Below are 17,551 nucleotides of genomic sequence, written 5' to 3'. Positions count from 1 at the left end.
TTACTTATTATCCAGTATTTTTAATACTGAAAATAAGTAATTTTCAATGATTCTTAGTATGACATTTTTATAAGGATAATCATTATAACGTTTTGTTAAAAATGTAAAAGTAATTATCACTGGTTCACTACATTACATCAATATTCATCGCATATTGAATGTTGCATTGTTTCAATATCTATCAACAAATTACCCAATAAACAACATGTAAAAATTATGTAACTACCCCTATAGAAATATCATACTAAGAATCATTGATAATTACTTATTTTCAGTATTAAAAATACTGGATAATAAGTAATTATCAATGATTCTTAGTATGATATTTCTATAAGGGTATTATTTGGTGTTTGCTAGGTATGTTATAATGGCTGCGTTCCGCAAAGCGCATCATGCGCATCATGCGCATTATGCGCATAATGCGCTGCGTTGGAGCAAAAGAGATATGAGAGTGAGATAAAAAGAGAGGGAAAGCACTTAGGTGATGTTCTCGAACGCATGAGAGCGCATAGGCTGCCTCAGCTCCCGAGGTAGTGTAGTCCATGCGCTCTCATGCGTTCGAGAACATCACCCGAGTACTTTCCCTGTCTTTTTATCTCACTCTCGTATCTCTTTTGCTCCAACGCTGCGCATTATGCGCATGATGCGCTTTGTGGAACGCAGCCAATATACTGTGAACACTATAAGGATACATTATATAAGCATGAATTGTATAAATATCGTTGGAGTCATCAGAGTCACCGCGTGCGCGCTCGATCGTCAGGTTAAGCAACAGTTTAATGCGGTCAGGACATGGATGGTGACCAGTGGGTATGCTGCTTGGGATCGAAATTATCGCAGAAGGCTTCATGAAAGTTTGGAATGTGTTGTGACAACTTTCGATATCTAGTAGTTTTATGAGACATGAGAAAATTAGGAATATAAGTATATTTTTTAAACATTATGATTTTCTCATTTTTCACCTTTGCATAATAATTCTCAGTATTTGATTACTATTAATATTTAACAGTGATTTTATTATCAGTATTCACCAGAAATTACTGGCCAAAAATTTACTGAATTACTGGTAATATTTAATCACTAATAATTTTTCAGTATTTCTTAGTATAATATTTCTATAATTTATGATTCAAAGTATTGTCCATCGCTGGCCACTACTTTCTCCCATCTTTCGGGCAGGGTACAAATCCTGCGTCGAAATAACTGGTCATCTTTTGAGGCGAACCACGAATCGACCCAATTTTTTACTTCTTCATAAGACCGGAAGTGCTGGTCAGCCAGGCCGTGTGCCATTGATCGAAACAAGTGATAGTCAGAGGGAGCAATGTCTGGAGAATACGGGGTGGGGTAGGACTTCCCATTTCAACGTTTCCAAGTATGTCTTGACCACTTTCGCAACATGGGGTCGAGCATTGTTATGCTGCAAAATCATTTTATCGTGTCTCTCGTTATATTGTGGCCGTTTGTCTTTCAATGCTCGGCTCAAACGCATCAATTGCGTTCGATACCGATCGCCTGTGATTATTTCAGTCGGTTTTAACAGCTCATAATACACTACGCCGAGCTGGTCCCACCAAATACAGAGCATGACCTTAGAGCCGTGAATATTCGGTTTGGTCGTCGAAGCATGGCCAGGAATTCCCCATGATTTTCTGCGCTTGGGATTATCGTAATGAATCCATTTTCGTCCCCAGTCATAATGCGATGCAGAAATCCTTTCCGTCTTTGCCTTTGAAGCAGCTGTTCACAAGCAAATAAACGCCGTTCAACATCTCTCGGCTTCAATTTGTACGGCAGCCAATTTCCTTGCTTCTGAATTATTCCCATGGCTTTGAGACGTTTTGAAATGGCTTGTTGAGTCACTCCCAGTGATCGTGCCAATTCTTCTTGATTTTGACACGAGTCTTGACCAAGTAATGCCTCCAATTCTGCATCTTCGAGAACCTTCTCTCTTCCACCGCTATGCCGGTCTTCGACGTCAAAATCACCGTTCTTGAAGCGTTGAAATTCACGACACGTTCTTTCACTAATAGCGGCCTCACCATAAGTATTTGAAAGCATTCGATGAGCTTCTGCCGCAGATTTCTTCATATTGAAGCAGAAAATTAAAACCTCCCGCAAATGACGAGAATTTGGCTCGTAAACTGACATTTTCAATCGAGAATAACTTTATGATGCAGACACAAATCGACTAATGTTTCTATGGGGTTATTTTGACAGATGCCCAAATTTATTGTATGACGTCTATGATCTATTTCGACCACCACTTATCGCTAAAGCCATCTATAGGAAAACGGCGAAAGTAAAGTTGTACACCTAATATTTATTAGATTTATGAAAAGTTTAAGAAGATAAATGTATATATATATTAACTATCCTACATTAACTTTTCGTAATAAATAAAAATAAAAAATTATTAAATATTTTTGTAAAATAAAAATAAAAAGCTAATATAGTGTTGATTGTTCAATATTTTGATTATTGTAAGCACAAAGATCTTCCTTTTCGGCGAGCAACGTTAAAAATTGTATTTCCAGACGAGCTCTGTCGTGGTATGACAGCCTGCGCATGCCTTTTCCCAACCGTGCTAAAAATCCATCTAGCGGATCAGTAAACTGCGCTGTTGGTTCTTTCAATGCTTCTATTAAGACTTCTTGCAAAGCATCGTTCTTTTGCTCTAAAATATAATATATACTTTCATATATCAACCGAATTACATTATTACATTAATTGTATCTTTACAAAACGCATATATCATACATGTATTATGCATGAATCATAGCATTATAGTTTTTAATTATTTATAATGTTTCTGCAATGTTGTTTTAACATTTCCGATGAAATGTTACAATTCCAGGTCTATGTTATGTTTCTGCAATACATTACGTTGAAATTTGAAGTGATGTAATGTTCCTGCAACGTAACTGCAAGCTTCTGTGCTGTATGGGAAAGCTTTTACATACAAAAATGCAAGCAACACGAACACTCTATTGATATACAAATGTATCCTTAAAAAATTTTGTATCGACATACCCTGAGTAGTGAATCAGATATGATAGAACGCTATTATAACATTATATTGTTACGCCCACGATAGATAACTATATAGGGAAATTTGAAAGTAGTGAAATCAGTGACTTACGTGGACGGTCAACAGAGTGATGACTCCGCTTTTGGGTCACTCTGCTTTTCACCGAGTTTACCCTGGGTCTCCGGAGTCTGGCGAAACGATTGATGAATCTGGCGAAAAATCAACGGTGCTTGTTCTCCTGGCTCGGCCTCGGATGTTCCGACACTACGAGGGTTAATGTGGCCCGCGATTCAGAATTTTGATTTCGCAACGTTTGAAATATGAAGGGTAGGCAAAAGTAATTGCAACACTGTCGGATTTTACGTCTAATTATAATATTCTGAATTGGTACACGAAAGCTACCAGAGACTAATTATGAGAAGAGAATAATTGGCTTCTCTACAAATGCGCGCGTTTTTATATGTCGCTTTGTCGCTGAGAGTCGTTCTCCGATTGATCCATAGAGTTATGGCGAGGGAAGAGATTCATTCCTTTGCATGATGTCACCGCGTCGGTGTCCTGAATGGTGTTTGGGATTCGGCTTATGTTTGGCTCCTGTTTATGTTAGCTTATCGCACTGAGCGATAACGGTTTCTTTAGGTTGATCCATCGATTTCAAGACTCTCCAGCAGCACGCAGCATTCGGCATTTTAATTATAATGTTTTAACGCTCGCGAATATACATATGCGCACGTACTTACATCTAGTAACATAGGAATAAAATGTCTAGTGATGTCTGAAATCAGACAAGTCGGCCTCCCGGTCTATAATAATATATTATTAATGTTCTAAAATAGATCCGGACGTTACAATATAATAAACTCGATATAAAGCTATTTCTTAACTTACCCTGATTTGATTATCCATTTGTTTATTATTGTTTTGCAAAACTTTTTATATGTGACAATATCCACTTCATCACACCTTTTAGTTCAAACGACACTACAAGATACGCTTACTAATACAGTCAAAAATTGGATTTGCCGTAACAAAAATAGCGTAAAGAGCACAAAATAACTAGGCAGAAACTAGTACTTAAATGAGATGATATGATTGGTTGGCGCAAGTTACGCTTACGCAAGTTACGCCGCATGGGGAGGCACCCTAATTGTCGTAAACACCCTTTATTTTCTACTAGACCATGATTGCGTTCGGTGAGCATGCTTTCGGCGCTATGAGCACGCTTTGACCGCTTATAGCGTGTTCGACTGGCCCTGGATTAATCGCTCCGAAAGCGATTAATGACGTCATAAGTCTCTACTAGCCAATTATAAAGCTTATAAGTACTTGTTCGATCAATAAACGTAGGCTGAATAACCCAGAATGGGTTAACCCAGAGCCAGTCGAACATGCTATTAGATAGAAACTAATTTCAACTATAGATGGCATAGACGTCTAATAGCTGTCCTTCTGTCCTTGTTATATTTAATTATTGTATTTGTTCTTAAACAAATACAAATTTGTTTGATATTATGATAAGTAACAAATATGTTAAAAAAAAATTATTTTATAGTTGTCAGAACCAAAATTTTAGATTAGTTAGCATATGTTATTAGATAGAAATTAATTTCAACTTTACATGGACGTTTAATAGCTGTCTTTCTGACTTGTTATATTTAACTATTATATTTATTCTTAAACAAATACAAACTTGTTTCATATTATGATAAGTAACAAATATGTTGAAAAAAACTATTTGATAGTCAACAGAACCAAAATTTTAGGTTAGTTAAAAAGCGGTTTAACTAAATACAAATTTTAACCATAGATGACATAGATGTCTAATAGTCGTCTTCCCAATTTGTCTTTTCTCACTGGGTGATACGCGTATCAAGTGCCCGATGTAAACCAGGCTACTGTATCACGGATGCGAACCATGCACCTTTACCGAGCATAATGACGTAATTAACGCCCATTTGTCAGAGGGCGCCTCCTTTTCTTCAAATAAACGTCAACTTTCGCCAGTGGCCGCTCTCAGACGTCTCTCTCTGCCGGTGCAATCAAACGATAGCTACTTTCCTCACTTCTCACAAATATTACTTTATTGGATTTCATAAAAAAAACGCTGATTATTTTGAAACATAAGCCATGGAGTCCGCGATCGGAAATCTTGAACAAAGCGTAAGTATTATTTGATACGTTTTACGCTACGTTTTCATAAAAGATAACTTGCTACTGAAGTCGATGCTATAAACATTGCTGCTTAACGCAAACATCAAACTGTCATTCGTGTATAAAGTTTGCTTATTGTGGTTTAGGTTCAAAAAGCCGACGGGAAGCTGGACATGATCGCCTGGCAAATAGATGCTTTTGAGAAAGCTTTCGATGACCCGGAAAATGAGGTAGGAATGTTTTTGATTTTTTGCAGTAATATAATGGTCGCATTATATTCAGGCTGTTCTTTTTACCTGTACTTCATTTGGAATTAATTATTAATGTTCGATTTTTTAAAGTAAATTTATAGTTATTAATTATAAAATTTTCTATGAAAATTAAGCTCCAATAATATCTGAATTGTAAAGGATTAAAAGAGAACTTATATTATTGTACTAAGTTTTATACAAAAGATGTTAAATAGACTTTAATTTAAGTAGCTAGTTTAAAAAATATCAGCTAGTAATATCAAATACTGGTTATTTGTAAAATATATCATAGATGTTTTTCAAGAAATTGAATTAAAATTTAGAGATAAAAGATTGGTTGTCAAATTTAGGATACTCTGCATACTTAGTATAGTTCAAATTAAGTTAGAATTATTTTATATTTTGCAAAATTCATCGAAATATGAAAATATATATGCAGTTATAACTTTAATATTTATTTTATAATAATTCTTAATATGTCCTATTTATGGAAAAAAGTGAATTTTTAAAAATATTAGAATGTATTAAAATGTGCAACTAAAAAGGACAGATTTATTGTATCTGTATAGTCTTCTGTGACAGTACCAAACAAGCAACGTTATATAGCATTTATGGAACAATTCCTGCTTAAAACCAGGATCCATTCCTTTTAGCATTAAATATATCACAAGCGACTTCATGTTCAAGGATTTTTTCTTTTGTGTGCACTTTATTGTCTGTGACGTTTTCATATTTTCAATCATCAAACCGCTTTTCATTTTGTGCTTCCAACAGATATCTGTGCTTCGCCTATTACACTCTGTTCATCAAGTTACGAAAGATTATCAGAATCTCCGTCAAGAAATTTTGGAGGTTCAGCAGTTACAGAAACAGCTTTCTGATTCACTTAAAGCTCAGCTTACGCAGGTGCATGGACATTTTAATTTATTGCGTAATAAGATCGTGGGACATAAATCACCACAGTTGAAATAAAATAGTTTATCGCGCATTTTCTGGAAAATTGTCCATTATTTCCATAGAATATTATTTGGAAAATTCAAATATAATTTTCGCCAAATATCAATGAAATTTCGAGCGTAGTCAGAATTATATTTGCAACTTTCGTAATACATCATGCATGATGCAATCTAGTTAACTGCAACAAACGGTCCATCACATAGAAAAAAAGAGAAATAGAGAGAGGGAAAGAAAAAAGGTAGAGACAGAGATGGCATACTGTAACATTTCCTTTAAGAACTTCTAGTAGCACAATTGACATTTGTGATATAATATTTGCTTAAACACATTGTTTCTGTGTATATAATTCTCGACGATTTTAAAAACTGATCTCTTTGGAAATGAAGCGACATCAACAGCCATTGTTGACAATTAACTTATTTGATTTATATCATAAATGGCAAGGGGGCCAATTTATGCGCTGGTATGTGGAAAGAATAGCATTGGGACTGTTGGATTTAAAGAGTGTCCTATGTAGCTTCTATTGTTCACTGATTATCATTTCGAATATATTGGTAGATTGCGGACAATATATAATATTATGTCTAATTTTTAAATGAGTTTAAGATAATAATAGCGCATTAATTGAATGACTACAGTTATTAATACACACACACACACACACACACATACGCGCGCGCATATACACATTTGTGTATATTTCCGTTATCATTAAAGTGTTATCTGCATACATTCTTCTTACACCATTTTGAGGACAATGGTTTATTGAAGATTTTATTTTTTTGTGTATCGATCAAAGCGCTTTGCGAGACACTGGGATCAGAACAAGTGCAAGCTTAGCATGAGATCATTGTGTGTATTTATACCTAGCTTTAAGTTAGTCATTTATGCTTTTATAATGTTTTTACTGTCTCGGGAACAATAGTTTTAGTATTTTATTGGTTCGAGTATAAAAAATCTCAAATGATGTAGATTTAAAAAAAACATGTCAATTTTTTCTTTCTTCATTATGTTGCATCATGATAATGTTTATATATTTAATTGATACGTAATGCAACGGTTAATTAATACATATTGGACACCGTTTATCAAGGCGTATACGTGACACATCAATCGTGATTGTATAATTGACTACGCTTCCTATACTTTAATGAAAGTATAATCTCGATTCTGATCATGTTGCATTATCGTTGTGTTAACAAAGTAAATATACATACCTGTCACTGTGAAAACGATCGTATACAGTTTGCAGCGGTTTTCAGTTTACATTTCGACATTTTCCTTACCGTGCAACATCAAAACGTCAAGAATGAAACAAGTATATACTCTTAAGGTAAATGTCCTAGTGATTGAACGTGTACCGATAATTGAATTATTAATATTTGTATTTGTTAAGATGCTTATCAATAAATGAAACAAAATCACAAAGTAACTAAATATTTCTTTTCATTATATTGTTTTGTATATTGAAAAACATTTTAATAAAGAAAATACAAAACTAATATGTTAATCATTGGGACATGTATGTTCGATCAATGGGACGTTTACCTTATATGCTGAAATAAATTCATACATACATATATGTTTTCAAAACGATTTAAACACTTTTTCCGATGTAGCTTAGAACGCAGACGATGACCCATAAACATATATACTAGACTGTGCGGTCTGTGCAGAGGAGTGAAGCCAAGATGGAAGGACAGACATATGCGTCCAGTAGTTTCAGTTTCAATAAATGGCTCCAGACTTCATTAAAAATTTTGCCCCAACGCCATTACACGGATTGAGTATGCATCATAGATGTCTAATCTAGATTGCTAACAAGGGCTTCGAACGTGCGTCAGGTTTCCGGTCGCGGAAATGCGAGAAAATGGCGGCGGTCCTGTGTGTGTGAGACACTGAAATGTTGGGTGCTTTCCAATCGCTTAACACATTTTGACACACACATACACAAAACCAGTTTATTGGTCATATATTATCTAAAATATCTTATAAGATAATATGCAATCAATAAACTGGTTTTGTGTAACACAGTGTACGCAACTGGAAAGCATCCTATACTACCTGGAATGTGCGCTACCTCTTGAATATGTGAGATGAGAGAGAGTATACTTGTAAGTCTCGAACAGCGCTCTGTCTTTGTCTAGTACAGTTTGAACCAAAAGCTAAGTGGACTGATTTTTAAACATAAATTGAATCTCCGAATTAGGAACCATCTTTGCTTTGTTTTTCTTAATAATAAGTCGATAAGTAAATACTAATAAATGAGAAAAAATATACATATTTTTTTTATATCTAATGTATACAGAACGCGGTAATGCTTGCTACGCGGTGGAAATTCGCGCGACAGCCAATCAATATGCTGCTTTCCGTAATAATTTTCTAGCTCTTACGGAAAAACAACATTGATTGGCTGTTGTGCGGACTTCCGCCGCGCGGCAAGCATTACCGCGTCCTGTGTGCAGGAGCCATTAAGCTGAGTTTCCACTGATCGCGTCGTCTGCCTGCGTCACGAGTTAACCAATCAAATACTCTAATTGGGATGACGCGCGCGCGACGCACTTGTTCCAATGGAACGATTTGATTGGTTAACTCGTGACGCAGGCAGACGCGTGACGCGCTCAGTGGAAACTCAGCCTTAGGCTGTGTTCCCACTTAGTGTGTCACGCGTCGCGTCGCCCGAGTTAAGCCGATCAAGTCATCCCATTTTATTGCGTAACTTTACGCCGCTAAGTGGGAACTCAGCCTTAAACTTTCGTTCATAAGCTTAAGGCTGCCGTCACATGCAGCGTAATGGTGCTATTTCACGTATCGTACGACAAGCTTTTCAGATACGTTTATTGGTTGGCGAATAGAGTAATTCTAGGTTCTCTGTTCGTCAACCAATGAACGTATCCAAAAAGCTTGAAATATCAGCCTAACTTGCGTAAGCGTAACCTGCGTATGTACGCCATGTCATTAGTCGGCTTTCACATGAAGCATATTTTATTGAATTGTGAGAAGTGCGTAACAAATATAACCAATGATTGATTAGAGTTTCTATTGTACACTCTAACGGAAATGCTAAACGAATTTGCGATTGGTTTTCGTAATTATGCGTCTCGAAAAGTACGCTTCATGTGAAAGCAAGACTCTGCGTACAAGTATGTATGAAGCGGAATGTATGTAATATTTAGAAAGTTAAAATTGAAGTAAACATCCACAAAATAGTATACCTCCATATTTTGTTTTTTAAGGTTATTGTATGCTTTTTTTAATTTTAAATTTATATAAAAAGTTTTTTGTTTAATTTAAAAGTTATATAAAAAAATAATAAAAGATACCAGTAGACTTATCATTGAAAAAGGTAATAATTTGTGTCAATATTAAGTACGTTTTAATTAATAATTTCGGGAGCGGTGCACTTGGACACGGTGCATTTGGACACAGCCAATCACAGCACCGTGTGATTAGAGACATTTGTAGGGTCCCTTGGAACAGTGACTTGTGATTGGACTGTGTCCAATTGCTCCGTGTCCAACTGATATACACCCATAATTTCCCATACAGCACAGAAGCTTGCAGCAACATTGCTACAACGTTGCAAAATTGCATATTGCAGTGCAATGTTGCAGAGACATTGCAGTAATATTAATTTGCAATATTACTTTATCAATATTGCAGCACTATTTCAGAAATATGACGAATATAATACAATATTTTTTACTCATTTACTAGTTATTTTTGTTACTTATATTTCAAATTCAGTAATATTTCACATCAATAGTGCTTATAGAATAGTACTTAGAATAGTACTTGCTAGTGGCAGTCATTAATACTAGAATTTATCTTATTACATATTTCTTAGACTTCTTATATTGTTTTTTCGGAGAAAATACTTTCTTTAGATTTAATATTTGTAATTGTTTAATTTTGTGGTTTTTTTATTTCATTAATATATTATATTCTTAAACGAAATATTATTTTTTGAAATGATAAAAATAAAAACTTTTATTTTGCTCAAGGAAATCATGTTATTTGATGAAACAAGACTATTGTTTTAAATAGAATTTTATAAAAGTTTCTTTAAAAATTTAGTAATTTGATTTATTTAATTTGGATTTTTTTAGATTTTTTATTTCTTTTAGTTTGGATTAATCATGATAACATTCTGTGAGTGAGTCCCAGATACGCACATTGACAAACGGACACATCCAATCATATGTCGTTATTTATAGAGTAAGAATATCTCTAGAATATCTCTAGGCATACGGCGTTGTGGTTGGTTGTGTCCGTTTGTCAATGTGCGCATCTGGGACGCTCCCCATTCTGTTAAAAATCTAAAAGTAATTATCACTGGTTCATTACATTACATCAATGTTCATCTCATATCGAATATTGTTGCGTTGTTTCAATATCTATTAGTAAATTATCCAACGAACACCAAGTAAAAATTATATAACTATTATTTGATGTTTGCTAGGTATAATATATTCTTAAAATATACTGTGAATACTATAAGGATAAATTATTGATCTGTTATTTTTAGCTGCACTGCTGAACTAGGTTGCAGTACTAGTGCACTAAGTTAAAATGAGACAAGTATATTTTTTCTCACTCTTATTTCACAACTTTTCTCAACTTATTTCACTAGTTCAGCAATACAGCTGAAAAGAACATGTCATAATCGCGAATATTACTAGCATTGTCGAAACGTTTCAAGAGAAACCGTTTCGACCGCGCTATAACGAGGAAGCGGATGTGCTGCGCTAAGCACCACTTTGCACATTCCGCATTTCGGACTTTGAGCCGAAACTCCTCGGACTATCACCAAATATGGTAACTTCCTTGTTACCAGGTTACGTAAGGCACGCCTTCCGACAAGACTGAACAATATTATGAAAGAGCGGAGAAGATCGCCCGCGATAAAATTAATAGCGTTTTTCATTGGCAGAACTGGTGCGCACTGAGTGCACACTAAGGCTTGTTTACAATACATTTTTATATTTAAGATCGTGTCTTAAATACATATTTAAAAATATTTTAGGTAATAAAATGATTCATATGGATGATATACATATTATACTACTGGATAAAAATATTTGAGAATTTATTTAAGATAATCTTTGAATATAATAACATACTGTGAACAAGCCTTAGTGCGCACTCAGTGCGCACCAATTCTGCCAATGAAAAACGCTATAAGACCTCGGTCTCTTGCCCGCAACGTACGTACCTGTCGCGCATCTCGCGCATACTGTAAGAATCCGGGAGTTATAATAAAACTCAACAGTACGGGGTATAATAAAGCCTTTTTTTTTTATATAAAACGTGGCTATATTCTTTTATTGTGTATCCTTTCCACTGCCACACACCCTGCCGCGCCCGCAACATCGATCTCAAACTTTCTCGCTTGCGCCCAGCAACAAAGGACGCGACAAATTTGATGGCAGCGGTGGGATCGGTGTCCGCCGAGCTCTGGGTACTACCTGTGAACAAAAGTGCATTACGGGTAAGAAAAAGATGGTGTAAATAACAAAGAAAGAAAAATTCGAACGAGAAATCGTCGGAGTCAGCTAGTGGACGTCGGAGATACATCCACTGATAATCGCTACCGGCTATCTCAAGGATGGGCGAGAAATTACACGACCGAGAGGAAGCAACTACTCTGTAAATACATTAGACGATAAGTCTACTTGAAAAAAAAAAAAGAAAAAGAAGAGAGAACTCAAAAAGTTACTGAGAGCCCTCCGAGACAACACACTGGGACCACAAGGCGAAACTGAGACGGCAGAGGACAGCGGTAATCGGTGAAAGACGTCGCTGCAGCGTAATCAAGACGACCGTCGGAGCTACGGCCTACAATACACGTTGTCAGCGACACCGGAACCTACGGCGAATGCACCAGCGGCGACCGCGACCTGCCTAACGCCATTGACCCAGTGACGAGCAACGATTTGCCGACTCAACCAAAACATGATGAGCTACAAAAGAGCCGTGACGTTATTGTAAGTCCAGAAATCATTGTAATCCAAGCGATTAAGGTTATGCGAGGGTACACGTAAAAACGTGAATATCGAGCGAAAGCGGTACTCCTGACCGACTTATATTGAACCAATCGTGGCTACATAGTGCACTAGCTAGATTAACAATCGAGCGCCTGTCGAACTTTAACGAAACAGTTGCTAGCGCTATAGATGACGCGCGTGAAACATTAGAGCTTGTGTGACGTGTGTTAGAATACTCGGGCGAAACCGAACGCGAATCTCTAGCGCACGTAACCGCCGAACGTGAATTCTTTTTCGGCGAAATAGACCGTAGTATACTACCGGACGTGCAAGTTACAGACGGTATCCGACGTACAAGACGTCGGGAGCGGTGCACTTGGACACGGTGCATTTGGACACAGCCAATCACAGCACCGTGTGATTAGAGACATTTGTAGGGTCCCTTGGAACAGCGACTTGTGATTGGACTGTGTCCAATTGCCCCGTGTCCAACTGATATACACCCCAAGACGTCACGCATTCTTACCCTCACACAGTACTATTAGCGACGTCTCGCAAAAAGGAGATTTTTTCTTAACGTCTTACGATAGTAGCGTATTCGATCCACTTGACGAAATAGCCACCGGGTAACGCGACGAAAACCTACACGCGACGGAGAAATAGAGCAGAAAATTTCTCGCCCCCTCGGGCCACGGGAGCGGTGCACTTGGACACGGTGCATTTGGACACAGCCAATCACAGCACCGTGTGATTAGAGACATTTGTAGGGTCCCTTGGAACAGCGACTTGTGATTGGACTGTGTCCAATTGATATACACCCCGGGCCACCACTGCGCGCGGGTTCGTTGAGCGATGTGGATGAAACTCAACCGGGACCTAGTAAGATTTGACACGACGTTGACCCATATAAAACTATTAACGAATAGCTATGTGCGCATAGAGGAATTACGAGATACTATATATACGAATGCGGCGAGATTAACTAATTCTCACATAGATGATTAGTTATTAAAGATTAGCATTAAAGATGAGGAACGCTAACGTAGAAGCGGAACGATTCCCTTCAGACAGACGAGGACGAGGTCACAATGACTATTTCACAGACGGGTTACCCCCGATTGGGTGTATATCAGTTGGACACGGGGCAATTGGACACAGTCCAATCACAAGTCGCTGTTCCAAGAGACCCTACAAATGTCTCTAATCACACGGTGCTGTGATTGGCTGTGTCCAAATGCACCGTGTCCAAGTGCACCGCTCCCCCCCCGATTAACGAGGAGCGATCTCGGCGCATCAGAGAAGCGCGAGGTCAGATTCTCATATTCAATGGCACGCAAGATGACAAACTAATAGAATTTTTAACGGCGTGCGAATATGCTTTTGAACTGATTCATCCTACTGACGAATCCACATTAATTCGAGCAATAATCTGCACTAAGTTAAAGGGCATTGCCCTAACTGAAGTTAGAAATCGAAACATTTCTACTTTTACTGTCTTAAAGGACGTATTAGAAGCATGCTTTATGAAGAAGGAATCGGTAAATCGACTACTTCGAGATTTTAATAATTTGCACCAGAAGCCTGGAGTAAATGCGCGAACCTTCGGAAACCGTATAGGAACATTAACCACGGATCTATTTGAAGCCGGTACAGAAGGGGATCTCTATTCTTCCCCGTAAAAACTTGGCATCCATTTCTTTTTGAAATCGTTAGCTCTTGTTAACTATCAACTAGGACTAAATGACAGGCTACAAATAATAGTCTGGTCCCGCGCACCAGCGACTTTAACTGAGGCAATAGCAGGAGCAGTAGAAGAAGAAAAGATCAGAGGAACTCATGAAGCTCTTGCGCGGACCTATGAAATAAACCGGTATAACCGAGGTTCTTTCGCGAACACTAAACGAGATGTTCCTATATAGAAGGAGAAAGGCATACTAGGTGGCGGCGGGATGCCATGCGTTCGAGATCTGCTTATCTTTTCGTTCCAGAGAGAGAAAAATATCGAGAGCGCGGTTCTGCTAGGCCGGAACTCGAACCCGGGTCTTTCACTTGCCGAGCGACTGCTCTAAACCACTGAGCTACCTGACGCTCTACGCTCACGACACTCTCCCCTTCCTAGATAACGCTCAGAAATGCCGTTCGGAAGCGACATCTCTGGCGCGATCCTAAGCTCACGGCAACTACAAAGAGAAACAATGTTACTGTACCAAATGGTACAGCTGTCAGTTTCTCAAAGTCAAAGGTTGCTATCCTTTAAGACCTGCTTCCATATGCCCGTTTCCACCTTTGCCCCTCCTCATCCGGTGCAAATAATACAAATAAGCCCCGGGGTCGACACAATTTTTTGGCCATGGGATCCACCATAGAAGGAGGAGGGTACTAGGTGGCGGCGGGACGCCGTGCATTCGAGATCTGCATATCTTTTCGTTCCAGAGAGAGAAAAATATAATAATACAATGCCAAAAATGCGGAAAATTGGGACATCAGCGACGCGAATGCCATAGCAGCCGATATGGCAACCGGTTCATCCTACCTAAACCAACAGTACCCTCTCGCGTGAATGCGACAGACACATGGTGTACACGATGCAAGAAAAACGGACACACTCGCGATAACTGTTGGTACATACACGGGAAGCCTACCGAGACACGGAACACCGCGAGCAACTACTGTAAACCCTTGCGCTCAGCGACTATCACCGCGCTAAAAACCGATAAACCATCAGCATCTCGAAAAAACGGAAGCACCAAAAGCAATAACGACCAAGAGGCTAGTCACAAGAGAGAACAAGGTCGCGTGAGCGATTACCGCGTAAATCAAATCTGGCGAAATTTGCATGGCCGCGCCTGATTTGATCTAGTACTTTTGCCAATAAAGGAAGTTAAACAAAAAAGAATACCATTTTTTGTTGACACGGGATCAGCCATTAGTCTCTTAAAAATATGCATCCTGCGCGATGATACCACTACGGAAAAATTGACATTAACGGGTATCACCGGACATAAAGCCTACACTATAGGAAAGATAACCGCTACAGTCAGTCTAGAAAAACAGCGTCGAAAATTTGAACTGTTCGTGGTACGAGATGACTTTCCAATCGAATATGAGGGAATCTTAGGAATAGACTTCCTCCGCGAACACCGCGCTAAATTCGATTATCGGTAAAAAAACAATGACTATCTTCGGTCGAAGTTTGCCGCTAATACCATGTCAAACATACAACCTTCCTGCGCACAGCGAAGTAATAATACGCGCCGCGGTGAATGTAAACTAAATAGGAATAATCCCAGCCGAAGAGATTTTACTTTTTATTGGAATTTTATGGGAATTTTTATTGGAAATTGCGTGGTGAAACCTGTCGAGCATACGTGTTCGGCAACATTAATTAATTCCACCGACAATCCTATCGAGATAACTATATCTTACATAATATTAAAGGACACTCCGAAATACGACACCGCAGAGATAAATGTACTCACTACAGGACAAAACAATAAAACCCTGCTAGCACGAACAGAAATACTGAATCAGCAATTCATAAACCAATAAGGCATTCATAAATAGTGATCAAACAGACTGGGACGAATGGATCCCATACGCAATATTTACGTACAGTGCGACTCCTCACTCTACAACAAATTATACTCCGTTTGAACTGGTATACGGACATCAGGCAACCCTACCATCATCCATATTAGTAGCGCCAAAAACTACGTATAGTATTGAGGACTATGCACAGGAGATAAAACAACGGTTCCGAGCAATGAATCAAATAGCCCGGGAGCACGTCAAAGAAGAAAAAGTAAGAAGTAAAAAATACTATAATCGAAACACTAAGAAGACTATACTAGACATAGGAGATCAGGTACTGTTACATGACGAGACAGTACGACTAGGAAGATCAAAGAAGTTAGACGCTATGTGGATAGGACCTTATGAAATAGTCGAAAACCCTAACACCCTAACGAAAATTATACAATAAAACGCGGCCGACGAACACTTCGTATGCATGCGAACCGAATAAAATTATATTTAGAAAATTAAAAAACTCACCTAAAAATGCGGCATACCCCTGCTACGGCCATATAAAATTCGGGCCCGAGGAACGGCCTGGAAAGCTCCCATCTGGGGCAAGAGCCCCAATTCCATCCCTCCAGCATCCCCACCTCCATGACCCGTCGGAGGACGACGCGCCTCCGCTCCGTATAGAATCTCGGGTAGGTCAGAGGACTGGAAATCTTCCCTAGGCAAGCAGAAGCCCGAACAAGCCATACAATCTCACTCAATAAATAAACAAATAAGAGCGTAAAAACACCATACCAAAAACCATACATAAACAAAGAATTTACATAAACTTAAATAACGCTACCGCTGAACAAACGGGGCAGAAAACCCTGGCAGGCGACATGTTGAGACAGAAAAATTAAGTAATTACGTCCTAGTCTGGAGAAGAATTGAACGCAACTAAAAAAGTAGTCACTTGCAAACACATACACAAACTAACAAACAGCTTAGAATTAAAGAAAAGAAGGAGGCAGTTTTATCCCACGTGGAACGCAATAAGAAAAGAAAAAAGATATCAAATTTATCTAAACACTTGACCCCAATATACTTACAGAGCATTCAACCTGATAAGAAATGCCAGCCTCAGGACAAATGGGTTGCAAACAGAGACCCCATACGAAATCAACGAATTCACGCATACACCTGGCGTATATTGCGATATACAAGGACAACTACACCAAATAGCTTCAACATGGAAAACAGTCATCAAAATGGGTATACATACAATAGACATTCGACGTAACCAAATACAAGGGTACCTTGACAGCACAGAAAGAATTTGTAACCAACAAAAGAAGACAAGTATCATATGACAAATGTGCGATAACTTACGTGAAATAGTACAGAAAAATCTAGATTGTACAACATGACGGAACTAATACATAGGATATACAAAACTCCGACGTACGCAAAACGAGGAATAATAGACGAAATAGGTACAGTAGCAAAATCACTTTTCGATATAATGGACGCAAACGATGAGAAAACGATAAACGAACAATTAAATCTATTAGAAAATAAACAAGAAACTCTGCAACACGTGATAACGAATCAATTAAAAATTATTAATACAACAATCAACCATCTTTTTTTTTTTTTTTTTTTTTTTT

At 38.0% G+C, this 17,551-nt stretch overlaps 2 protein-coding genes across 3 annotated transcripts in view; one reads left to right on the top strand and one right to left on the bottom strand.

Moving 5' to 3' along the window:
* The first annotated feature begins 4,979 nt into the window (after window positions 1-4,979).
* On the top strand, window positions 4,980-8,554 carry LOC116852381. 2 transcript variants are annotated; one of them, XM_032832665.1, is made up of 4 exons: window positions 4,980-5,191; window positions 5,329-5,412; window positions 6,208-6,339; window positions 8,010-8,554. In XM_032832665.1, exons 1-4 carry the CDS (start codon window positions 5,159-5,161, stop codon window positions 8,046-8,048), a joined length of 288 nt encoding a protein of 95 aa, XP_032688556.1. In that variant the 5' UTR covers window positions 4,980-5,158; the 3' UTR covers window positions 8,049-8,554. The 2 variants fall into 2 exon arrangements, with proteins under 2 accessions (XP_032688556.1, XP_032688555.1); XM_032832664.1 differs by lacking the exon at window positions 8,010-8,554 and having other exon boundaries at window positions 4,984-5,191; window positions 6,208-7,823.
* A 2,465-nt stretch (window positions 8,555-11,019) lies between these two features.
* Window positions 11,020-17,551, bottom strand: part of LOC116852372 — an 8,685-nt gene continuing 2,153 nt past the window's right edge. Inside the window, exons 2-4 of the mRNA XM_032832652.1 lie at window positions 11,745-11,858; window positions 11,606-11,626; window positions 11,020-11,036 (exon numbers count right to left, since the gene is read on the bottom strand). Coding sequence (XP_032688543.1) covers window positions 11,020-11,036; window positions 11,606-11,626; window positions 11,745-11,858 — 152 coding nt within the window. The remainder of the gene's footprint in view (window positions 11,037-11,605; window positions 11,627-11,744; window positions 11,859-17,551) is intronic.

This window comes from Odontomachus brunneus, unplaced genomic scaffold (assembly GCF_010583005.1).
Source record: "Odontomachus brunneus isolate Ranch 3 - 2012 unplaced genomic scaffold, Obru_v1 Obru_scaffold_220, whole genome shotgun sequence".
Classification (NCBI taxonomy): domain Eukaryota; kingdom Metazoa; phylum Arthropoda; class Insecta; order Hymenoptera; family Formicidae; genus Odontomachus; species Odontomachus brunneus.
This window is presented reverse-complemented; position numbering and strand designations above follow the sequence as displayed.

Coding starts and splice junctions, on each gene's coding strand:
- LOC116852381 (XM_032832664.1), top strand. CDS start 5,159: ATGGAGTCCGCGATCGGAAATCTTGAACAAAGC. Junction 5,192..5,328: donor TCGGAAATCTTGAACAAAGC/GTAAGTATTATT, acceptor ATTGTGGTTTAG/GTTCAAAAAGCCGACGGGAA. Junction 5,413..6,207: donor TCGATGACCCGGAAAATGAG/GTAGGAATGTTT, acceptor TGCTTCCAACAG/ATATCTGTGCTTCGCCTATT.